The 25,378-nt window shown below is 46.4% G+C and overlaps 1 protein-coding gene across 3 annotated transcripts in view; it reads right to left on the bottom strand.

Moving 5' to 3' along the window:
* ARHGEF9 (Cdc42 guanine nucleotide exchange factor 9) overlaps positions 1-25,378 on the bottom strand; it is a 130,486-nt gene that overhangs the window by 48,460 nt on the left and 56,648 nt on the right. For 2 of the 3 annotated variants that reach the window (XM_082004278.1, XM_082004279.1), the window contains exons 2-3: positions 16,798-16,977; positions 4,857-5,048 (exon numbers count right to left, since the gene is read on the bottom strand). In XM_082004278.1, the coding sequence (XP_081860404.1) occupies positions 4,857-5,048; positions 16,798-16,977 (372 nt within the window). The remainder of the gene's footprint in view (positions 1-4,856; positions 5,049-16,797; positions 16,978-25,378) is intronic. The other variant, XM_082004280.1, reaches the window with a different exon arrangement.

Below are 25,378 nucleotides of genomic sequence, written 5' to 3'. Positions count from 1 at the left end.
GAATATATTTCCACACTGCTTTTCATGTTTACTTGCTGATCTCAGAGCAGCTTTCAAAAAAAAAAAAAAAAAGGAAAAAAAAAGAAAAAAGATGTGCACCTGCCCACAAGGCCAGGCTCTTTTCGACACTGGCTTTGATGCTAGCAGCGCCGAACGACTGCCGCAAGCCGTTTGTGTTAGAACCTTTGCCCCGCTGCACGCTGCAGGCTGCCTGCAAGCCAGCCTCCCCTCTCACCTACTGTTCTGTGAAATCAGTCACTGGGTGATTTATGTGAACATCTTTCAGCCCTGGGGTTGCTATTGGCTGCGACTACCGTCTTGAATATTCCCTGTCCTCCCTGCGCTGGTTCATCACTTTGCCCGAGTCACGTGTTTCACAGAAGCTGAAGCAGCACATTTCTGTACAGGCACCTAAAAAACGACGGGGAAAATAAAAGAACACATGGAGTTCCCAAGCCTTATCCTCTCTCCAGCTTGTGCGTTTGGATGGTTGGTTTCCAGCACAAGCCAGCAAAGGGGAGACTGAAGATTTATATATACTACACATATTATATAGATAAAATATAGATATATATAAATATGCAGCAAGAGCCAGCTAGAAGGCTGCTGCATAGTTTTTCCAGTAAATTTACTTCTGTTACATAAAACAATGTCATCTTCCTTCTGCTCATCCCGTCAGGTTTGCTCAGAGAAGGGATAGCTGACTGATGAGCAGATGTTGGAGAGTGTTTTCCTCAATGAATACCTAAAAATAGCTGTCAAACTGTCTCTCTTTAAAGTACTTTTCCATGTAGTCCCTGAAGTATAGGTCAAAGTTGGAAAGCACTTGCGGGAGGTTAAGTGCTAAGTTTTCTCCACCCCAGAGTGGGTTCAGAGACAGCCAGGAGAAGTGGCCGATCCATCCATCCTCCTTCTTGTCCGTCTGAGAGCAAGGTGAAGGAGAGAATGAGGAGATGATAGCCACAGGCACGATAGCAGGCTATAACTTCAAAGGCAGCTGTGATGATACCCCAGTTTTTTTCCATCTCCGAGCCAGTTTGGGGCCTGTCTACACTGCCCACTAGACCATCCCTCAGACCGGACCAGCACCATTTGGACTATAAAAACACCGTTCTCTAGAGCAGTGCTTATAGCACCCAGGTGAGTGTTGTGCTGATATGCACGTACCAAGAATAAGCCCAAGAACAAAGTTGAGACTGTTTGAATTGAAAAGGCAAACTAGAGCCTTGTCTGGTCCCAGGCAGTCAGGACTCTAAAGCACTTACTCAACTACTGGTCTACAGCAAGTATTGAATGTCAGGCACTGTGATTGCACCGGGGCCCACCTAAAATATAAAATAAGGCCCCGCAGGAACACAAGCCTGTTCCTCAAATGGGCAAGAAGCAGCCAGCTCCAAACCAGAACAAGGTGTCCACAAGCAGGCTGTGAAAGACAGCTACAAATTGCACATTGAGGAATACCTATATAGTGTATATATATCCCCACTGATGCAAAGAGCTTTCTTCAGAGTTGCCGTCCAGTCTGGTGCCCATGGATAAGAAACTGTTCATACAAAGGGGCCAGCAGCTCCTCAGATGTGGTCCTCTGAAGGAGGGACACATTGCTGCCAAGAAGGTTTTATGCTGCTTCGCTCTGAGGCAGTACAAAAAAAGTGGGTTTTATCCATCTCTGAGAATGAGTGAGGCTAACGCCATCCAGACCACGTGAAAAGTTGTCCCATCAGCCCTGCACAACAGACTCAGCTTGACACGCTAAGATGCAATGGGGATGTTTTCCACGCGGCACTCAGAGTTGCCCTGGCACCAAAGCAAAGCTTAGGTGGAATCCAGTCAATATCATTAAAAAATAAATTCAAAGGGAAATTACTTGGAAAACAGCAAAACGCAGCACTGGAAGTTGGCTGGCCTTTCTAACCTCCCACCCCCAAATTACTCATAATACGGAGGTTTCCTTTGATCTCCCACGTGCCTCACTGTTCCTGTCCAAGCTCTGTCATTTCTCCCTCGAACACCTCCTTAAATTTAGGCTTGTCTTCCTAATCCATATGCTGGTCCAAATCCTGCTTGTTTCTCAAAGCATGGCACCCTGCTTTTCGTAGCCTTCCTGCGTCTCGTTCTTCCACCTGCGCTCCCTACTGCGCGCTCCAGCTCCAGCCACCTTCCTGGCCTCTGCTCTCATGGAGGCAGCCGTCGCGACCGAGCGCCTCGCCTGCTCTGCCACTGCCACTGGTGCCACGTCACGGACAGACCCTGCGCCCTCCGGCATCCCCCCAGGACCAAACCCCAGGTGGAGGGGCGTATCTTGTCAAGCCTGGAGGTGACCACACATATATGTGGTGCTTTACAGGACAGCGAGTGAGCAGCACTGCCTGCCAGTCAAGCTGGCTATGGCTACCCGTTACAAAAGCCTAGTTTTCAGTAGCTTATTATTTTTCTAAAAACTCTAATCTCTAAGCCTGAAATTCCTACTGCTGGATATTTTCTTAAGGCTAAATTATTTTTTCTTTCTTTCTGGTGACATGTCAGAATAATGATCCATCCACTCCTAATAATGCAGGCCAGGGAAAACTCCACATTTTACCTGTAATAAAAATCTTCACAAAACGGTTTCACCAAGCAGCAGCCAGTCCTTTATACTCTAAGCAAGGGCACAACAGCAGCAGTCATCAGGGCAGTACGGCTTTGCCGTGACGAGGAATTCCCCTCCAAGCCAGATGCTTCACGCAGGTCTTGGCTTGCGCAGGTAATTTTCATTCTGGTGCTGGCCAGCTTGTGAGCTCCTGACTTGGCAGGACTAGTGCCATGGGTATTATGAATAATAACATGGTGTATAATAACATAGTAGCAGGTAATAGAAATACATCCTGAAGCAGAAAAAGAGCAATTGGAGGGCTCTTAATCACTTAGCAGAGGCTACGGTCCTCTGATAACAACCCACATGTTAAGGTGCCTCGCTGGTATTAGGATTTGTTATTTATTATAGCTCAGCAACAAGAGTATAACTACACACTGCTAAACTCAGTACTAAATCAGGTTCAGCCTTCGCCACCCAGCCAGACCTCCTCCTTTATCCCCTCCAATACCTCATATCGCTGCCGTTTGTCCTGACACCGTAAAAGAAAGAGCAAAGGGAAAAGGGGAATTTGCCACTGTCAACAGCACTTCTGCACCTCATCAGCAGTTGTCTGGTGTCTACTTGTTCTTTGGCACAAATAACACCTCTGTACAAATTCATCCAGTCGCGCTGGGAGCAGCTCAAGCCGGCCCGCGTCTCTCCATCTCCAGCCCCGCTCCTCTCATGCGCAAACAGAAACAGTCATGTCATGCTGAAACGCCTGGGATGACTGAGCTGTCTCCAAGCCTTCTCGAGGCAAATGGATTGCTCTGATTAAACTGAGCACAAGGAGGCTCTCTCCAGCAAGGGGCAGCCCATCATTTTGCAGATAAGAATGCCATTTCAGTCCTCCTCCTTCTTTAAGAGGGGCAGCTGAATCACTTCCTGGTGCTCTACCTGGATTTATCCCCTCAATACCATTTTGCATCATACAGAGCAAGGCAAGAGCCTTTGAGATCTCTCTCATATCTGGCACATATCATTAGGTGCTGTAAATCAGCACTACCCCACAGATTTCACTGAAGCTATACCTATCTGTACCTCCTGAGAATCTGATTTGGCAAAAGCATGGTGACATGGTTGGGAAATGCAAGTTAAGGTTTATTTAGTTTTTCAACAGAAAAGTACAAATGCAGGAGAAGAAACAATATGTGGAAAAGTTCCTGCAGTTCTTCCCTTCTTCAATGCAAAGCCCTCTGACTGAAATAGCACAGTGAAATTAAGCTCATTTGTTTCCAAATTGAAATCCCAAGACTCTTCCATATTTAAAAAGTGTCATAGATGCTTTTTGGATGGCTGCTTTGCCTTGTCAATAGAGAAGTAGCAAGTATGAGGGGAGGAAGACATTCTTCTAAGCAGAATTCACAAGGGGCTTCAGCACATTGACTCTGCAAAGACTGGGCACAGGCTCGCGAAATCCTAAACACTCAGAGGGATGAACTGAAAGCCACAGACTTTGATTTTAGTGCTAACAAACTTCTGCCTCTTAGCGACAAGTATATGCTCTACACACATCGCCCAAGCTGTCCTGCAACGCTCTCCGGCGCAGCTGTGCATTCTCCTTTCCAGACACCCAGTACCGCACGCACTGCACTTTGGGCTTCGCTTGTGGCACTAATTCTGTACGCTGCAGGGCAGTAAGGGGTTGTAGGGGTTAACTGTAACATAATCAACAAAAACCAAGTTGAGGATGTCAGGGGTCACTCACCAAAGTTCATTTGCTTGCCAGTTCCCTTACACTGGATAAACGTAACACATTTCATTTCCCATGGTGAAAACACTTTGCTCTCAGTCTTACCATAGGAAAAGGCAAATGAGGGCCATCCTGAGCCAGGGGAAATTGTGAACCCAATGTAAAAGACACAGATGAAATGGGTAACTGATTGGTTTAATTACAACCTAATTTCCTCAATCACAAGTTCAAAAGTAGATGGCATTGGGTTTTAATTAAGAGGACTGCTTGAAGGATCTCAACCTCATCATTTTTTAGTCAAAGAGGTATGGGAAAAAGCTCAGAAAAATTGTACTTTTAGTTAATACAAACTAAAGGTAATTATCAGATCCCGCAGAAGATTCTCAGAAGTATCAATATTTATTGACAGATGTTGCTCCTCTATTAGACCAGTACTCAAAACACACGGCATCTTTTTCCCCCATCATCCAAGAACAAACCCAGTCCTGAGCTCTCCACAGCCCATCCCATGTCCTGCTGCAGTACCCCACCGTCACAACCTCCATGTACCTCGCAAATGTCCTTGAGGTGCTTGATGTAGTGGCGCTCCGTGCTCATGATTTCATTGATGACGTTGGCTCTCATCTGGTCTCGGTTCTGAACGGTCCTGCCGAGACAGAGGCAGTCGGCGCTTGGATCCAAATGGCCATTCTGCACATCGCTGGTTCCCTCCTCCACTCCATCTTCTTGGTTTACCCATAGCTGCGAGGAGAAGAGGGAAGAGCAACAGGCTTATTCAGGAACACATCAGGAAGCCGACGAGTGAACCAGAATGGTTCCCCGCAGATTGCCGAGTTCCTCTCCTAAGCAAAGGGATTTCAAGTGTTGACAGTTTCGATCCCAAATATAAAATAATCACGTGAAAGGGTACCTGGACTGTTGGATGCTGTCAAGTGCTCTGAACCGAGATGTAAATACGTAAACCAGACCAACCTAAAGAAAACTGCAGTTACTAATGTGAAGCACTGCTTGTCCCAGTTCCCGCACACCATCAGCTGGGGTCTGTCCCAACAGGAAGAAACCTCTGGGAGGAGAGATAAGTGCTTTACAGGTGACTGGTTTAAGAAAGTCAAGATACATCTGGTTCAGAAGCCTGAATGAATGTGAACATCAGCCCAGGCTAACTGGGTTGTGGCACTGAGTTTTCCAAAAACTTTCCAGGCCAGAATTTGTGAATGAGCATTGATTTTCATTTCACAGCAGCTTTCCTCATCATTTCACATGAAGAGCCTTTCTCGTTCCGGCAAATGCCCTATCTCAGCATCCTAAGATCGTGATCCCTAAACCGCACTGAGATCAGACCGGCTGAATAAGTCTCCTAAAACCTGGGGGAGCTGAGGGCAGCTTTGGATGGGGTACCAAGCAGCCCTGGGCATTGAATACTCTAAATTGGAACAAATTGCAAAAAGCAATGAAAAAGGATCGCTGCATTTTCAGCACACTGAATTTTCCTTCCACCATCAAATAAAAAACATATATTGACCTCGTAAACGAAAAGATAATGCTGCCTCCTGTCTCCGTGTCTCTGAACAAGGCTGTGCTCTGCACACGACATACGGATCAAGTGCCTTCTTTTGCTACCTTCTTCCCATAATAAAACCTGCTTAAAATAACTCTAATCAACTCAAATTGGGCTCAGCCTAGTTTGTAAATTAACATTAAATAAAGCTTAAACCAGACAGAAATACTGCTATCGTACACAGATCACCTAAGTTGTTATGTAAATGAAGCAACTTTTCTCCTCAGCATTTAAAGCCCCAGATACTGGAGACTTTCAAACATAAAAATACATCTACCTATAAACAGTAAAACTGTCCACACAAACAGCGTGGCGTATGGAAAACAAACTGCATCGTTAACCTGATCTTTCAGTCTTCTTTTCAGTGTTAATCGTTTTAAATACTTTCCCATTATTTAGCTTAAGTTCAGTTTTAAACAGATTTTAAAGGGCTGTGTTCCTGTAAATTAATAAAGTAAAAAACCTAAACCTGCCCATGCTCCTTCCCTGCTTTCCTAACCAATACCATGTTTTGCTAAACCACTTCTTACAGCTCCCACGTTTTGTCATCCTACAGCAAGTTATAAAGGCCAAGAAGCCAAGATTTTTCAAGAAAACCCATCTCTTCTCTAGCAGAATGACGCTGCAAACTTAGGGGATTAAAAAAGCCGCAAAGCAATAAAAAGGTGGACTTTTCACCCTGCCCACGACTGCGCCCTGTGTCCGGGACCTATCAGGGACTTCAGAGGACAGCATGTGGGGCAGCAATGCCTGTTTCAATGACAAGACAAGTCAAAGTCCTCTTTGCCTGCAGTGGGGCAGGACCCACGGGGGACATCGACCCCATGCTGAGCGTTGCAGAGAGCTGCTGACCCCAGGCAGCGCCAGGCACCCTTCCGGGCAGGAAACCCAGTGCAGACCGTTCGCCTGGAAGAGCGAGGGGCAGAGCCAGGATGGACCCGGGTGTCCTGCCTGCTCTGCCCACACGATCTCCTGCCTGTGCCCGACCCCGCGTTGCCAACATGGGACCTCCTTTTGCACATCAGGAGACCAGAGGGACGCGCCGAAGCCTGCCAAGGAGGTGAAATAACCCCTCCTGCCACCTCAGCGCTGCTCCCGTTGCACGAAGGAGCCATCCTTGAAGCACAAAGGCTTCATAACCTTTCCCCAAGACAGCGCAGCCGAGAGTCAATTTAACGTCTTAGGTGACAGAGCAGAAGTGAAACCCAGCGAATGCGGCTGTCGGCTCTCGTTCCTTACGTCATGATGCGCTCCAGGGGCAAGGGGTGCGTCCGGGCACAGAGCGGCCGCGCGGTCCTGCGGCACTGGCAGCACCCAGGGTGGCTCGGCTGCGGTCAAAGCAGGGCTGGTCCTCAGGACGAGCAGCCCTGGGTGCTGCAGCAGTGACCCCAGCCAGGTCCAGCTATGCCAGTTCAGACAACAATTTGTTTCATTTAAAAAATAAAGCAGGAAAGAGCTAATCATAGTAATGGAGGGTGGGGGCAAGCCTGAAAGCATGAATCCTAAAGGTTTTGAAACTCTAAGGCAAATAGCAAGCTTGCAAACTTTCATGATTTCTGAAAAACCTCAGAATTTGGTCTGCCTTTTGTGCGCTGCAGGAACACTCCCTACTTCCACATCTGGGAATCTCAGGAGTCCTGCTTTATTCCTTAATGAAATTTTTGCTCCTTCCTGCAGCATTCATGTTCCCAAAAGGAAAAAAATTACAGTTCTAGTCTAGATGACTTCTGCTTTAGATTAAAAACAAATACAACTTTATTGGTAACAGAGGAAGCCGAATGTGCCTTCCACCCCGCGCTCTCCAGCCTCAACTGCTGAAAGGACTAATCCCACTGCGCCGTTCAAACACTCCTGCTTTCTGCCTTAAACTCTAAATTTCTCTGTAATTCAAGCGAGGATCATTCTTCCAGGGATCTTTTGAAGTTTGGACCATGACTTACAAAAGATGAGGTACATTGGCAGCTCTGCTGCTGACCTTGGGCCAACCACTTAAACTGGTGGAGGCTTTCCCCATCTACAAAAAGGGATAATCTACCTTACCAATGCGATTTTTCATGAATATTTTTGAGGTTGACAGATGTTGAAACGGAGGGCACGGAAAAGCTCGTACATACTTTGAAATATAGGCTTAAATGCATCACTGAGGGCTGACCACACTCTCATACTCATCTGTGAGCGACAATCAGGATAGACGGACCTTTGGTCTGATGCAGCATGGCTGGTTTTGTAACTTCAGCTCTCAGACCCTCTTGTGCCTGTGCTGAGAAAGAGCCGGGCTGTGCCGGCGCAAGGGAAGGTCGCACCGAAAGCGTTAATTGTGTCCTCTGACCCAACACCCTGCCAAGCCAGCTCCTCTCCGCTTCACTGACCTGCTCGCTCAAACCGCGAGGATGCCGTGCTGCAGGCAACCGTAAGGTGGAAGAGGCAAACTGGGGGGGGCACTGTTTTTTCCCCAGTAACTTATTAAATGTCATATTTAGTCGATTTAGACAATGCTGCAAAGGTTCCTAGTTTAGCCCAGGCCACAGTCGCCTGTAAGTAGGGTGCTCGCTACGTTTTAGACACACACGACTCTCCCAAAAATGCTCTCCTGCCCGAAATGCCTGACCTCGGATAACAGCTGAGACGCCACTAATGGAAAAAGGGCTCTCCCTTCCCCAGCTTCTCCAACATGCACTGGACACAAGTGCACAGACGTACCTCCCTCTCAGTGCAAATACCTCTTTTTTTACAAAAGAAACGTCAAAACTCTAGTTTTCTCCCAGTTTCACCTCATCTCCCCAATCTTCCCTGCTCAGGAGGTGGCTACCAGCCCTGTGAAGCTCCCGTGGGGCTTCTCACCGAGCAGAGATGGGACTGGGGTTCCCTGGCAGTCCGTCAGCTCTGCTGCTCACTTGGGTTTCAAGAAGTGTCTCTAAGCTCCTGTCCTGTCCTCCTCAGCAACTCGGGGCTGTGGCTTGGCACCGACGGGGGTCTGGGATACCAGCCTGAACTACTGCATCCAATCCCACTTTTTTTTTTTTTAAGAGTAAATGATAACAGCTGTTCAGCAATCAACAACCCTACAATAATAAATCAGCCTTCAGTGCCTTTTTAAATACCTCTAGAATGCAAAAAAGCGTGGGCTCTGAATTAATACGGCACTGTGCGGGTCTCGCCCACACCATTAAAAAGGTCCAGCATGCCAAACAAGGATGCCTGCCTTAAGAACCATCTCAAATGCTTTATATTAGAGAATTAATTAAAAGAAGCCAAGAAAAACTATAGGAAGAAAAAATGCAAGTTCTATAATTCTAGACCTAAGTGATGTTTCACACTGAAAGACCACCCTACAGGTGGAGAAGAACAGGCTTATCATGAGGCTCATAGTCCTTCTTGAAAATTCAACCCTAATTAGAAGGTCATGGCCAGCTCCTGCAGAACATAATAATTTGCAGAGGCAGATAAAAGTAAAATAGTCAAATAAAAAAAGCCCCTTTTGCCTAAAGACCCAGTTCGGGGAGCCAGAGCAAGCCGATCATTTCGTTGTGCTAGTTAATATTATATGTGATTTATATAAAATCTGTAGAAATGCGATGTATCAATTTGCAGCTATACCCAAATGGCACATAAAATCACCAAATGGCACCGTTCCAACATTAGCTGACCTGTAATTATTATATATTTAGGCTGCTGAATGCATACACTGTATAGAGAGGGCATTTTACTTGAATAGGCACTGAGGGCCGATAGTCTCATAATAACCAGAAAGCATGATAAAACAAACATTTTACCAGCCATCTGGATTATTAATCTCCTTCCACTGGATATTCACAAGGACAAAACTAGCAGATAATGTGCCATCCTGGATTCTAGCTCACAATTACGTAATGTGGCAGACTAACGATACAGGCAGATCCTTGCAGAGAGCTGTTGCCATTCCACTGAACCTCTGCTCACCAGTGACTTTACAACAAATACCAGTGTGCGCAGCCCGACCTTCACCAAGATCCGGTACCCGACGGTGGTATCACAGCGTCACTAGCCCTGCAACAACTGCAAGGGAGCATAGGAGACTCCAACAGCCCCACAGAAATAAGCTGCAGCACAGAGCCTCGGGACTATTTTACCCACCTTGCCACGCTGCCCCGCTCAGCAGAGCTGCTCCGTGAGCCGCCGAGTTTGCCCCCTCTCCCTTCTTCTGTAAGCTGGTGGTTAGCTAGTGCTGTGCCCTTGCTTTCAGCCACGTGCACTGTATTATATGCATGCTCTGCTGGACTCTACACTGGATTAAAAAGATCACTTGCTTATTTGCAATAAAGTAGGGCTCACGGAGCAGAGCTTTGCATAAGTAAAACAACATCACTCTCTGCAAGTCAATCCAGTGATCCAGGCACAGCCTCTCTCTCTCTTCTTCCTCAGGAGGCAGCACAGACTGCCCTGCGCTCTACAAATGCCCAGGAGCAGATGCTTCTCCCTTCCCTGCCTTCGGAGAGGAGGCGAGGACCTGGCAGGTGGCACAGGGATGCTGCCTGTCCCCCCAGCAGCCGCCCCCGCCAGCCCCAGCCTCCCTGCCCTTCTGCGGCACAGGGCAAACGTGGGACTGTGGTTGGGATGCTCTTTGCTGGGAAACACAGACCGTCTCCTCCCTGTATCCTCTTCCAGGATGAGGAATAGGACATCTAGCAGTAGAAGCAAAGTCAGTTGAAGCAAGTTGTTTTTCCCTCCTGTGGTCCTACCACTGTTTTCTCGCACAGCCTGAATTTTTCCTTCTGTAATCTGGCTCCAGCCTTACCATCCTTCACTTCCTTCCAGGTCACAGGCTCTTCGATACCTTCTCTTTCCCTCCCGCAACTCCCGAGCCTCAGCAAACCCACTTCCAGCTCTTCCTTGCCCTCTAAAACTCTCCATTCCCAGCCTCAGAAGTTCACTTTACCCAAGGTTAGAAATATTCTTCACTCATTTCTGGAAAAAGAGAAAACAGCATACTCTACAGGGACAGCTTCAGACTCTGTATCCATGAAAGGTGAACAAAAACGGCTCCAAAGAACCTGCCCTGTGCTTCCTCCCTCTGCTTCCTGCAGCCTGAATGCACAGACTCCCATGGGCTGGAGCTCCACCACGTAGCGTGTAGCAAAAGTCCTGCGGACACTGCAAGAAACTGGATGTGCTACACTACAACCACCAAAATGCTGGGAGCTGGGGCTCAGCCCTCCCCATCTCCTAAACGCCAAAAGCCCCGGCGTGTGATGCTCCAAGTGACGTGCAACAAGGGAGAGCGGAAGCTCAGCTGCTCCAGCCGCGCATTGCGGACCCCCGCCCCGGGCCAGGCAGCCGCTGCTTCACTCCGGGGAAGAGTCTTTCTTCACAGTCAGTTCGGCAGAGGACAGGGAAGGGGCTGCGAAGACTTGTGCCTCATTTGCCTGGTTCAAAGAATGGCCGCAAAACACTGGATTTGCACCTGCAAGCCAGCTTGTACAAAAGGAAGCGCCCAAGCTCCAGCATTTGAACCTTTGGGGGCGGACGATGCTGAGCTGAGTGGCACGAGTTGTCGTGTTAACAGCAGCTGCAATTAGCACAGGCAGCATTTGGATGCTAAAATGCTGCCTGACTTTTAAAAAAAAAAAAAAAAACCAAACACAATTTGTCTGCAGTGCATCCTGTCACTGTGGCGTGCTGCTCGCACTGTGTGTGATACCTCTACCAGAAGCTATTTTTATGCTGGATTTGCCACGGGAGAATAAAATCTGCTTTACAAGGCACTGACTGCAGCAGACACTGCAGCACATTCCGTTTTGTTTGTCCAACAGGTGAATGCTACTTCAGCACCATCCCCTTTTCCCTGGAAAATCTCACCCAGATGCCACTGCGACTCGTGCTAATGCAACGGCTGCAGCGGACAGAAACGCAGGTGAGTGAGATGCTGTTCTGTCAAGATCCCTAAATGTACCGTGCGATTTTAAAGGGGGGAAAAAAGCAGACAGGGCTCTTGGAACAACACTTGCAATAGGGAGCACAGTCACAACTCCTCCGAGTAAAAGTTAAAACCCACCTACCCAGTAAAGCAGACGAGCTGCTAGGCACTCAGACGGGACTCAGGTTTAGTCTCCTACTAAACAGTGCCTTAGAAGCTTACATCGATTTATCTAGCACTTCTCCTTTAGCAGCAGAAAATAAAGTGGGTCAAAGGCAGCTTTTCAGCAGGAAAATCAATCTAAAATTTCAACACTTGGGGAAACCTAGGCGATGATGAGAGCGAGCGAGGAGCATTGCTGCACTGATCCACCCCTGCGTTTCCTCCTGTGTAAGAGGTACAGACCACAAAGCATTTGTACACCATCTTTGCTCAAGCCTTTGGAGGACCATTACTCTTCATTTCTGTACGAGAACTCAACAGTCACCGGGCACTACAAAAAGTTGTTGTAAAACCTCCTCAACCCCAGACTTACGCTTTAGCTTAGCTTAGCAAATATAAGGGAGGAAAAGTCACTGCTGTTGAGGTGAGAAGAAATGTATTCTGGAAACTCAGTCTGCCTCTTGGTATCCAAAGAGATTAAGGAGGGCTTTATAAGAGAATAAATCCCCCTTCTCTGCGCAGGATGGGTGCATTCTGCCTTCTCTCTTCAGAAAGATTTCACAGCACTAAACATCTATAAGCTTTCATTTTTTTATTTCTTTTTCAGTGGAAATATGTCAGAGCCCAAACACGATGCCATTTGATTTCCTGTGTTTGGAGTGTTTGAATCTCACGTGGGCCATTTTGGAAATTTGATGTTGGTCTCTGCAATCAAAACTTTGTTTTGAGACTTATTGTATTTTCTAAAGGAGACCTTAAGGTACAACAATTGATCCATTTGCAGTACTGGAGTATTATTCTGTGCTGTAAATTCCTCCCTACAAACACTAAGCCTTTTTTTTTTTTTTTTTTTGTTTAAGTGGATGTGGATGCTGGATGTGCTGGTATGCAAAACTGATTTGTACCACACCATGTAAAGACAGCCCAAGGCAAGGCCATGCCATCCACAAAGGACACAAGAGCAGCAAGTAGCATCACCACTACAAGTATATGAAATCCTGTTTAAAATTCCTGCTGTTTTTTTCCAATTCTACCTCCCAACCTCTCAGACCCCTAAAAGTTGACAGGACATTCAAAGACACTGTGCAGCTAATCACAAGATTGATGGTGCACCCTGTGGTTGTCCAGCATGCTTACTTGACAACATGCACTAAAACACAACACAGATACCTTCATCTGCCCTAAACCCAGCTCATTATTCAGCCTTAAACCTAGTTCTGGACTTCTCATCTGCCCCTCTAACGACTTACGGGTTTTCATAACTTTTTCCATGAGCACAGCATCTTCCTGCAGGAAACCATCCGCCATTGCTTACTAGATCCAAATTTTACTTCTCCTATGCTGTGCTTTTCTTCTTCCCCAAAAGGCATCGCTTTATCATCCAATTTCTCCTTGAAAGTTCCTGTGTTCCCAAAACTCTATGGCTTTCCTCTCCCCCCCTTTCTTCTAGCCAAGTCTCCAGCTACTAAGAGGATAACTGCAGGTGTTATGCACAGAGACAGTTCCTGTACGTGCAGGCAATTCAAGCGCGGTTTTTCTTTGTGACCCCCCCAACTATGCGTGTAAAAGAGGCCAGGGGCATCAGCAGGTTACTGCTTTCCTCGGCACTTGCAAATGTGAATTTCTCCTGCTAGGAGATTTTGAGAGTGCCAAATGCTTTGCCAAAGATTTTCATATGATCTGGCTGGAGAGCAAGAAGCGTCAGACGTCTATTGTAAACTAGGTTTCCAGCCCAGTTTTGTCCTCAGAAGTGACTCAAATGACTTTTAGAGGAATCTGACTTTGCAGTGATCATCTGCTGCACCCCCTGTTAGTACCTACAAGTGCCTCAGACCTGCAGTCTAAAATATCCTGAAATTAATCCTACTTGGTTTTATACCTGTCTGGTCTGTCCTGTCATCTCTTGCTTGAACTGCTTTTCATACTCTGCTATGCAACATGTTGTTCCCTTTTCCTCCTGTACTTGCATAAGAGAAATACAGATATAAAGGAAAGCAATTATTTTGCAAGTAAAACTAGAAACACCCAGGCTAAATCAGGCAGTTTTCTGGCATCATCTTAAAAAAGCTGGGCTCAAAGTACAACAGAGAAAAAAACCAGCCTCCTCATTATGAAAGAGTGATCAGCTGAATAAGAAATACAAGAAAAAAAATGGAGAGAAGAGCAAAGTAAAAAGTGTTCAGGTTAAACGCTCTTTGACAGGACCCTGAAGGATCATAAACCTGCCGCAGTGATCCTTCAAGCGAAAGAGGGGTTAGAGGCACCTTCTCTAAAGGCCCCAAAGGCTTTGCAGGCATCTGGTTCAAATTACTTACCGAGAAAGACAGAGAGTGAAGGGGGCGGGGGGGGGAATATGCAAGAATAGAAATGAAGAGGCAAGCGAGCGACCTCAGCCAGCAGAGCAGGGGAGAACATGACAGCCCAAATGGCAGTTGTTTTCTCGGCACAGGACAACCAGCGAGTGGGCTGCCTCGTGGCAGCACACCGAGAAGCGCTGCGTGGAGAAGGCAGCTCTGTTTTGTAAACCCGAGTGGCGAATTTTCCCCTTCAGCCTCCCTTGCAGAGCTGCAGACAAACTGTGCCAGAACTCCGCTTGCATTTTTTTTTTTTTTTTAAATGCCTGGTGCTTATTTTTAAATATTAAGTATCATTCATGGCAGCAAAACCACGCAGTTTCCTCCTTTGGGAGCGCATCGTTTGGTCCCAGGGCAGGTGTCTGGTCCCAGCCCGTGCTGGACAAGTGTCTCACAGATGGAATAACTGATCCGTCCTCTTGCAGAGCCGATGGAAGGATTGATTTCGTTGAAATGAAGTCAAGCTGTGGGGCTGTGACATTAGACAGAATGGGCAAGAAACTTGCCTGGTAAGGCCATCGTGATCCTAAGCGCCGCGGTTCCAGGATGTTGTTCAGACATTTGTGTACAACAGTCTGAGATTCATCGATTCCTCTCCTTTGTTTTTCCCAGCTTCTAAAAATCAGCCTGCCAGTCTTTGAAAAGTGTAGGGAGAGGTGGAAAGTTCAGCCAAGCTGAATGATCCATGGTTTTGGGCCTTAGACTAAATGGGCTTGTTTGTTTAGTTGTTGTGTGTTTTTTTAGAAAACAGGCTAGCACAAAACAAGACTGTTATTAAACCTAGCGTGAACAGTACATCTACGACATCACACAAAAAAGGATATTAAATCTTTTCCCCTGAATCACAAAACAAAACAGCACTAGTTAATGCACTGAGAAGTTAAACTGGCCCAGAATATTTCAGTCTCCAAAAAAATAGACAGATTTTTCTAATACAGCCTTTTCAGCCAGCAGCACAGATGAGATGTGCTAGGGACAGAGATGAGAATATTTTCTGCAGTAAGATTATCATCTCCATCACACCTGATACAAATGCATTTTCCAAACTTATCTCCACTGGCTGCGGGGTCAGCCTCACGGTGTCCTGTTCAACAAAATACTGAAGACTATTTGTTATTCTGGGCCAGAATAACAGCATAAACTTTTTCATGCAGGCAGCCCAGGCTCCAGTTCCAGTCACCGATCTCTCACTCTGAGCACTGGCCAAACCTAGGAGAAACACAAGAGCTGCATCATGAGCACCACAGGGAAACAAAAAATGGTGCACTGGGGAGGCAGAAACGAGCAGAGGTCTGGGTTCCCTCGTCGGTGGTCATTGCACATCACTAGGAAACAACCAGGTCATGTATTTTAACCCAATTTTCCTAATCCATAGGGCTATTTCCCAGATGAAGTGATGTAATCAAACAGGGATGCTGATGATGTGGGGCTGCCCAGAAGAGGGAGGGTTTAGAGGGAGAGTAAGACAGGCAGAGAACCAAAGCAAACATGGCATCTCCTTGGGATGCGGCATGGTCTTCAGCGTGCGTTTCAGAGAGAACAGTCTTCCCCTCGGCTGCCACGGAGCTTGTCAAATTGCCTGGGAGGCTCAGAGGAAAGTCATCTTTCACACAATTTCACAAAGCAAAAGAAATCTTCATTTTTTGAACCATATCCCCTAAGCTTCTAAGGGAATTAAATCTCTGACCTGCCTATTGAACCCTGCGCAGAAGGGAGAGGAGAAGGAAGTGCACAAGGTCAAAGACGATGTCTTGACTCCCTGAGGAAGGCTCGAGAGCGCCCAAATAATGTGGCAGGAGCTGACAACAGCAAAAAGGGCATCTCCTCGTCCCTTTGCTTTCTTAACAAATACTGAGCAAAAAAAAATTAAGTGCGCAAATCCTTCTTGTTTGTGAAAGGCCAGATCGCCACCGGAGGTGGCTGGATACAGCAAAACCTGCTTCAGCAAAAAAACAGGGACACGCAAAATGGTTCCTTGTCCCCTTAAAAAAACAATAACCAGAGCTGGTCACGGACTAATTAGTGAAGTAATTTTACATCCAAAAGTGCTGAAGAGTCAAAACGCAGCACTGCTTTTGGAAAGGGGAGGGCTGACACCTCCCTGTGCGACACACAGACCAGAAAGCTCTTCCGAATGCGGGTCGCTTGTAGCCAGCGTGAACTGGCCAGCATGTTTGGCCCCACCAAAACATCTGCTCATAGCCTACACAATACTTCACTGGTTTTCCAAAGAAGTGCTTAAGGAGAGAGGCTACAACATGTTGAGACAGACAGCAAAGGCCACCCCAGATCCCAAGGGCATAAAAAGCAGAGCCAATACGTATTCCAGCCTCCCTCTACCCCGCTCTCATTTCTTTTGAAACCTTATTTGCCATTTTCAGAACCCATTTTTCAGACAGAAAACAGACACACTGGAAATAAGCATCAACAGTAACAAACACAGACACCAGTTCAGTTCACCGACCGCTCTGAGCGGCATCGGCAGCGATTCATTGTAGTGGTAAAAAGAAGAAAGTCACTCACCCTCACGAAGCTGGCGGGAAACCATCCTTCTTCATCATCGATCTGACCCCACCACCAGTCCTTGTTGGAAGCATCCAGGACCTTGATAACGTCTCCTGCTTTAAACGCCAACTCCCGGTTGGCCATGGTGACGTGATCCCATACTGCCTCAGCACTTACAATAGAACCACCACTGATCAGCTTTGAAAACAGAAAACCAGCAGTCAATAAAAGCTCAGTTCCCCGACACAAGCACATGCACAGCAGCAGCACAGACAAAAGCGCTCAGCCAACGTAAACCAATTTTCCTCCATTCCAATCCATAACAATTTCACCCTCACGTGATGCCATCCAGTCTGCAACGATTTCTACGGACCGCTGTCCTGCTCCTAACCATGCCACGCCAGTGAGCACCGTGCGGATGTTCAGCACCTCTCAGGTCCTACACCCCGGAAAAGCAACACCCACCCTGCCTCCGCCACCCCATATTTATGAGCATGCACATCATCAAGGTACATGGCTTTCCGGTACAATTCAGTTAGCATAATATAGAGCTGGGAGGTCCCAAAAATGGCGGAGCCAAGCGATGGTGTCCTGCAAAGGAATTTTCGTTTTGGAGCAAGTTTGCTCACTTAAGGATCAATTGTCAGCTCGAGGCTCAGAAGGCTTTCCATGCAAATCCAAGCAAAGTTTCCAGACATATTTAGAAGAACACTTTTTTAAACTGAGATTTCAGTATTTTTTTAGTGCTGGTGATGTACTGACATCCCTTCCTTTCGAAACCTTCGCGTGTGCTGTGTACAGCAGATAAGGGCACCGTGGCACCCCGCTGACCAACAGGTCAACCTGGAGCACAGCCCAGCTCCACGGCCCATTCCAACCTCGCGCTGCCCACAAGAAACCTGCCAGCGCTGGCTGCTGCGACAGCCTTCAGGGTGCAGATGCCTGCCCACTAGAAACTGGACTGAGGCCAGACCTGTGTCCGACAGGACCTACTGATCGTCTCTCCACATGGAGCACACGGGTGCCTTAGAGCTGGACCAGCACCATGGCGGGGACCTAACCAGTGCTCAGTTTCCTTGTGAGCCGCCTGGTTTTGTATATATAAAACTCCTGCTTAATGCTCGCGGGAAGGACTCATCCGAACACTGGTACTTGTGCATCCACAAGACAAATCATCGATCCTTGCCTAGGACACCTGCTGCTCCTCAGAATGATAGCAATGTATTTTTTAACAGTATAATAAATTGTGTTTATGTTTTGGCCACTGCAGGAATTCTGCACTGAACAGTTAAGACTGCCCTAGCAAATACAGATTTTACCTATACGCTTATTAGCTTGTCAGAGCCATCCTGAACCTTGTTCATTAATTCTGCCGTCTGAGATGCACTGAATATGTACTTGGGCTCGCCTCCAAATCAGAATTTCAGCTCACAAAGAAAGAGCTCAGCGCTGCAACCATTACAGACCTTCCACATGGCAAGACTTTAACAGCCACAGATACCCTTTCAATTTAGGCAAGCAATACAAAGCATAAAGACAATAACCCGTCGCAGCAGTTATGTAAGTGCAGAAGCACTGGGAATGGTTAGAGTGCTCTTAACGGCTCTTTTATGTTTGGCTTAGCAAAATGTCTGCTAATAACTACCTGCACAGTAAGAACGTGCAGTAAACCTTCTAGCACTGCTGCAGGGTTCTCAGCATAAACAGAGCATTCAAGTCCCTACGGGCCGTTCAGTCAACAGATTTAAGGACCCGATTTACCCTTTTCCTTGAACTGACTTTCCTTTAAGGAATCAAGGTCCTTAGGTTTGTGACAATTACAGTTGCAGTTTCAGCTCTTCAATTATTAGAGTCAGTTGTACATAAAGCAGCAAGATCTAAGAGAGCCTAACTTGACACTTAGTGCCTTTCATCCTCAAAGCCAAAACGTATCTAGTCAGCGGACCTCCGGTTCCTGCAGCAGATAAAGTAAAACAATGTTCTTCCTACTTCCATTTTGATAAATTGTCCCTTCTAATTCAAAATTAGCTGTAAAAGAAACACGACTTCTTCAGATGTCATATAGGGGATTTCTACACACGAGCCTCACAAGATCACCTGATAGCAGACAGAAAACAAAGTATGAGTTAGTAACGAGCTCTCATTGAAGAGTCAAGCGATGGACCTAATCGATGGGCTGACCTTACCACAGAGGGCATCCACTGTATTAGCGTGGATTTATCTGACGTTTGGGCTTTCGATACAGAGCAGCAAGGAGCCAGGCACCAGAGGATTCCATCCAAACTGGGGGCAGCTGAAGCCAGATGGTGTAGGACCCTCAGTTCACCCTAGCTCTGGGCCCTCACTTAGCAAAGTAGGGTAGCTACATCTGGAAAAATAAGTTATCAAGATTGATTTCTATTTCCAGTGCAACAACTGGACGCTCAGCCCAGGCAGTGATGTGCTTCAGTGCTTCCTCACAACACCTCGCGTTGCTCTAATTCAAGGTTTCATAAAAACGGATCAGTTTAAACTACAAAGAACCCCAAGACAGATCTGGAAGGAATGAAGACTTCACAGCTGAAGACGACCCCCTTAATATACTCAAGACCAGTTAACAGTCATCTGTTCTTCCGCCAGGAGTGAGCTCTTCTCCTTCACTAGCGTTTCCCCTTTGCCGTGTTCATGCACACTGTGCCCCCGCGCTCCAGCCTGTGGTTTCCCGGGTGAAGCGAGCTCTGTTCTTTCAGCCTTGTCTTGGCAGACGGCTCTTCCTTCCCCTGAGCGTTTCACCAGCCCTTTTAGCCATCTAGACATTTTACCTGCATCTTTCTTGAACACAGATGACCAGAACTGTAAATACCATTCCCAAAGAGACCTTACCAGAGATGTGTGAAACAGCATGAAGTATTTATTCCAGCATCACAGAAATCTTGCAGTAATACGTAACATTTCCCCTTTTTCCCAAGGCTACCTCCCATCAGTGGCTCATTGTGATCTTGCATTTAGCTTATCTAAATAAACGAGGTAGAGTACATTCTCTTTGTCTAGAAAATCACTTTTCTTGTCACAAAATAAATCAGGTTGGCCTGACACTCGTTCCTTTTGTTAATGACATTGGGTATTTTAGTCCATTTTTCACCGATGATGAACCAGGAACGGAGCTATTACGCAGAAGCCGCATTTCTGCTTTTTCTGCTTCAGCTGACGCAGCCTTTGCTGTCACTTCACACACAGGCAGTTCTGGGCACGAACTGCCACAGAAACGTCACTGAAACCAAACTTCAGAGGGACTGTGTTTTACAGCCTCCTAGCCTACTTTGCAAAAGCGCGATTCCGAGCCCAAGGCACAAAATCCCAGCTCCGAGGAGCATGGCTTGGCCAGCGGGAAGGGCTGGCAGGGACTCGCAGGACTAAGGCCCCTTTAGCTGGTCCATATCGTTAGCCCAAGAAAGGGATCCATATGTCAGGAAGCCTACAAGAAAGCCTTGGCTTTCCAAAATACAAATACAGTTCAGCCTGTGAAAAAAGGATGGCAACGAGATGGCAGAATTCGAGTTCCAGCCGTTGCTTGAGCTGGGTCCACTGAGAGAACATCAGAGCCTAAAATTAAAAGATCCAGTTTAATTTATTTTGCAAGACATCTTGCTGCATCTGTGGAGCCGTCTGACTCTTTCAGGGCAGGGTTACAGAGACAGAACCTGACATATGCAGCAGCAAGAGATGATGAACTAGAGAAAGGTCAGGATAAAATATTATTTTCTAAGAGAATTAAACACAGGAGCTCTTCAGAAAGTTCACGTCTCTTGGTTTCAAGTCTGGGTCTTAGCACTGCATCCAGACACAGTCAGCTGAAGACCTTGAAAGGGACTTATCTCCTGTAATTTTGGATGTCTACCACACAGCATCTGAGACAGTCATCTGGACTCCTTTATAATTAGTGAAGAGAAAGACACACATCTGGAGTGTGATTCATCTTGGCTATTTCAGTTGTCTACCTTCGAGTGAGGTGAATCACGACCTAGAAATTACTATTTCTCTGTGCTTAATCGGGTGATGCAGAAGTTTATATTTCCAACATCTTACATTCATCCCATTTACAATTTGGCCATCACTAAAAAGGAGTAACAAAGAATTGGATTTAACAATAATAATCACAAAAGTAATAGTCAAATATTAAATCACACTCTCCCAGACACAGCAGTTTCTCAGTATGCGAACTTCTTGTATATAAAATGATGTTCTCCATGCCTATCAGCAGAATTCACAAAACCCCAGCCTTGTAAATCTACAATAATGAGGACTTAGATATTTGGGAAAAGCGTCCTACTCATAAGAAGACGGAGGTAGCTAGAAGAAATGCCATAGGTGATAATGTATGTTTGGCTTTGACATACCCTGCATACTGCTTGTCTTCCAGGTCAAAGTCCTAGTTCCCACCAAAATCAATTATTCTTGTCAGTTCATTGTTCAAACTGAAGAGCCCAAAGAGAAAAGTTCCTCAATGCTTTTGCCACGTAACAGTGCAGGAGAAATGCCCAAGAGCATTTCTTAACAACAGACATGAGAATAATTTTTACCGTTTTACGGGAGACTTCAGAGCACTGCCAACCACTTTCTGTCTGGGGTGAAGAAAACACTGTCTCAGTATGCAGAAGACCAGATTAACTACCATGATGCTGGGCATGGTCTAGGGACCAGGGTCACTGTTCACCGTGGCTCCTTCTTCACCTCCTAGCAAACACCTGGTCATGGCTGAAGAGAAGTACCAGGCTAGACAGATGAGGGGCCACTTCTATGTCCCAGCACCACAAATAAATTTACCTAATGAGGAAAAGAAAAGGGAATAAAGACAACGCTCCCTCTAATTTTATGCACTGCTGGCACGTTTCTGGAACACTCACTTAGAACAAGAAGATGGGGTATTATCACTGTATCATCAGGATCGCATCAGCCTTTCCAGGGATTTTCACTACGGGTTTCCAAAGCGCTCCGTAAACCTCCAGTAATTCAGTCACAAACCCTCACTCTAAAGACGCTTACTTAAGACACTTCTAATACCCATGTACGACAGGTGAATGCTTTCACAATAGCAAGTAGAGTCAGTGGAAAGGAATTAAATCATTCCTACTTAAGATCCATGTGGATTTTCCTTTCTCTTCTAGTCTGGTGTTATTTCCAGGATGGAACGTGGCCACTGGAAATACTGAATTACATTAGAGGTGCTGCCAAAACAAAACGACAACAAAAAACAATAAAAAAGGGTTTCAGAGGACTCCGCAAGTCACAGCCTCCGGGATGCAGTGCCGTCAGAGCGTGCCAGCTGGGAGCCCCTGACCCCGCACACCACAGCATGCCATGGCAGGGATGCTGAAGGCTGTACCACAGCAAACACGTGGTACATCATCGCAAAACCTACGCTGAGCTCACCTAGCTGCGATCGTCCTCACTCGTGTTGGGAAAGCTCAGAAATGCCCATCTGGTGAATGATCCCGCCTGTCTCCTTCTTCCTTCGCGCTTTCCAAAGGCCTCAGCCAAAGGGGAGGGATTGTCATTAACGCCACGGGGACGGCTTCTAAGGAATATAAGAGAGGAGCTCAAAAGTGGTAGTTCAACTCTGGAATTTGCAATTTTTTTTCCGACCATGGCTTTGTGGCACTGCTATCAAGACAAATAAATCTCCCTGCCAAAGTAAGCTGCAAAATAAAATTAGATGGAACAACAGGAACAACACCCCGTTACATGACAGGGTGGAATCACTCTGCCGAACCCCATTACTAGAGCAAGTCTGGAGCAAACTCCTGTGACCCAAAGGAGGGGAGAGGAAGGGGGATGCCACGAGAGACCCTCCTGCAGCAGCAGGTCCCACACACCTTGTCACTCCCTATCTCGCGGTCTCTATCTATAGCACATCCTGATCAAAAAAGGCCAGGATCACCGCCTAGCATGTTTTTCTAAACTGCATTTCAGAAAGTGACCTCTGAACCAAGGTTTACAACTTCTTCCAGGCTACTGCAGCATTTAAATCTACCAGCCATGAACCAGCTGTGTCATTGCAAAGGGACTTTGCTCCAGCTCTACAAGATGGGGCAGCTTGGAAGAAGAGTTTGGGGAATGGGCGAGCCCCTGCCTCCGCTCCATCTGGTCCCTTTTCCCCGACTTCGCTCACTTCCAAAGCCACGAGGCACAGTTGCAGGCCAACATCTGCTCCTTCTCAGCAACTGCCCGCAGTGAGGCAGCCGAGTATGAAATATGTTTTAGTGAAATCAGCCACTCTTGCAAATTTTTGCTAAGTATTCCCAACTAATCAACACTTACTGGCTTCTTAAAGGCCAACTTCAAAAAGAAACCAGGGACTTACTGGTCCCTGGATGCTGAAAGAGGCACAAAATAGCAGAAATCTTTTCAGGTGATTCAGTTTGAGGCTAGGCCACACAAATCACCATTACCTATCTGTTCCTCTTCCAGGGATAATCATCATTAGCTCATAAGATCCTGCACAGAGTTTCTCACTAGTCCAAAATTCACTTAATGAGGAGCAACCTTCCCCGAAAAACCCAAAGAAATCTATCATAGATCACCATCTCCTTAGAAAATTCTAAGTGCCTACAAAATTTCCAGGACTATGGCCTCTGGGTAATATGAATAATCTTAAGGCAGGGGTATATTTCTCTATTAGCTCGTTTATTAATGCATCAATAGAGTTACAATAGTAAAAAAGAAAAAAAAAGCTCTGGGTAGTTCCCTTTCAAATCAGCATTACATGAAGCATGTACTCCTCCACAGGAGCGGGAAGGCAGGAGTAGGGAGCAAGGTGTGAGGGGGAGAGGGAGAAACATGGTGAGACTATGTCATTTGTTCAAATTGTTCTTGCACAGACATGCCCTTTATTCAGACAACATAAAAGCACTGTGAAATAACAATAGCGTTTCCCATTGTATTCAACAGGCCTCCATAACGGCAGCAGCCAAAACATCTTCAAACAGGAATACACAGGGAGCTGGCATTCAGGGTAAAGAAATCAATGCTCCAAGTAACCCCAGCAGAACAGGAGGCACAAAACGATCTGCAAACCCCCAGCCAAACGAGAATACCACTTTGCTCCCCGTGGTCCCAGAAGAAAGGCACCTCACGCTGCTTCACCCTCCTGTGTTTTAATTGCATTGCTCCCCCACGAGCAGTGGCGCTTACAACACAGACTTACAACACAGACTGACATGGGACCATTATTGCAACAGCAATGCCATCACCTTAAAGATTCCCCAAGGAGGGCATTTATAGCTCTGCTGAGATCCACTCGCACGTCTGCACCGTGAAAACCCCGAATACGAGCATGGGTGCTGTTTGATGGGGTGCTCACCTAAACTGTGCAGACAACAGAAGCTGCAGCCCATGTTTTGGTCCAACATTTTGCTGGTTTTCACAACTAGGGCAGGTTCACTCAGTTGACAGAGCAGACAAAAAGTAAGCATACAAGAAAATGACACCCCTCCCCATCATGTTGTACTTTTGCTCTCGTATCATCTCCCAATAGTCCCTTTGATTGTGTATTTATTTTTAAACCTCTCGTCAGAAATTATACAAACTGAATAATGCCAAATCATAGTGAATTCGCTGCATGGCTCATTCACAAAACAAATGGGAGGGCATTTCCACTTGATTTGCTTATTCTCTGAAGAGGTGCAATCACACAAAGGTTAAGCACGAGGCAAAAGAATTTCCCTTTCTGCTTTCAAGTCCTTTGATGAATTTGACTAATGGCTGGATTTCAGCTGAAAGAGGCTGATTGGAGTGCTAGAGCCTCTGATATCCCCATATTCTGTCACACTTGGTTGGAAGCTTTATATATATATATACCTCTGAAGGTGGAGAATCAGTACAGACTTAAAAGTTCATCAGGATTGGGTTATTAGATTTTCCATTGATTTAGATTTTCTTGAAAAGGTATCACCTGGCACACGTGAAATCACCTGGCTTCATATAGGGTACAGTAGTAGACCCCAGGGTATGGTGTGAGTCCTGTTCTCCACCTTAGTATGGTTATTGTCCACGTCATTCCTATTAACAATAATAGCTGCAACACAGAGCTGCATACGGAGAGTGCCTATAAAACCAAGGCAGCAACAAGGAAAAGGACTAGTAACAAGGCAGAGCTACCCCAATAAAGCACTGCCCATGCGGTTTTTAATCGGCTCTGGAGCACCGGCGAGGCCTCCGCTTTGATGGTGCATATGTCACCGTAATTGCTTTCCAATCCCTTTTGCCTACCGCGCACATTAAGCCTCCCCTTGCCTGATGACATATCTTTCATGTACAGTAATTACAAATAACCACTAACCATAATCTTTTAACTCAGATAAATTACGAGATCGGTTCTGGGACTCAAAGTTTAAACTGCTCCGGGGAAAACAGCACCTTTTGTCAAACACGGCCAGAGCAGCTCACAGCGCCTACGGACTCGGGGCCAACACAGGCTGTCAGCGTAAATCCCTCATTTCAGCACAGGGAAAACAAATGTCTAAATACTCTTCAAGATCTAAACCTAAAATACCTGTACAAATCCCAGTCTTCGGCCACAGAAGGGACTCCTCACATTCCAAAACCAAGGCCATAACTGCCT

Source organism: Phaethon aethereus, assembly GCF_964289735.1.
Source record: "Phaethon aethereus genome assembly, chromosome: 10".
NCBI lineage: Eukaryota > Metazoa > Chordata > Aves > Phaethontiformes > Phaethontidae > Phaethon > Phaethon aethereus.
Note: the sequence above shows the minus strand (reverse complement) of the source record. Positions and strands in the feature narration are given on the sequence as shown.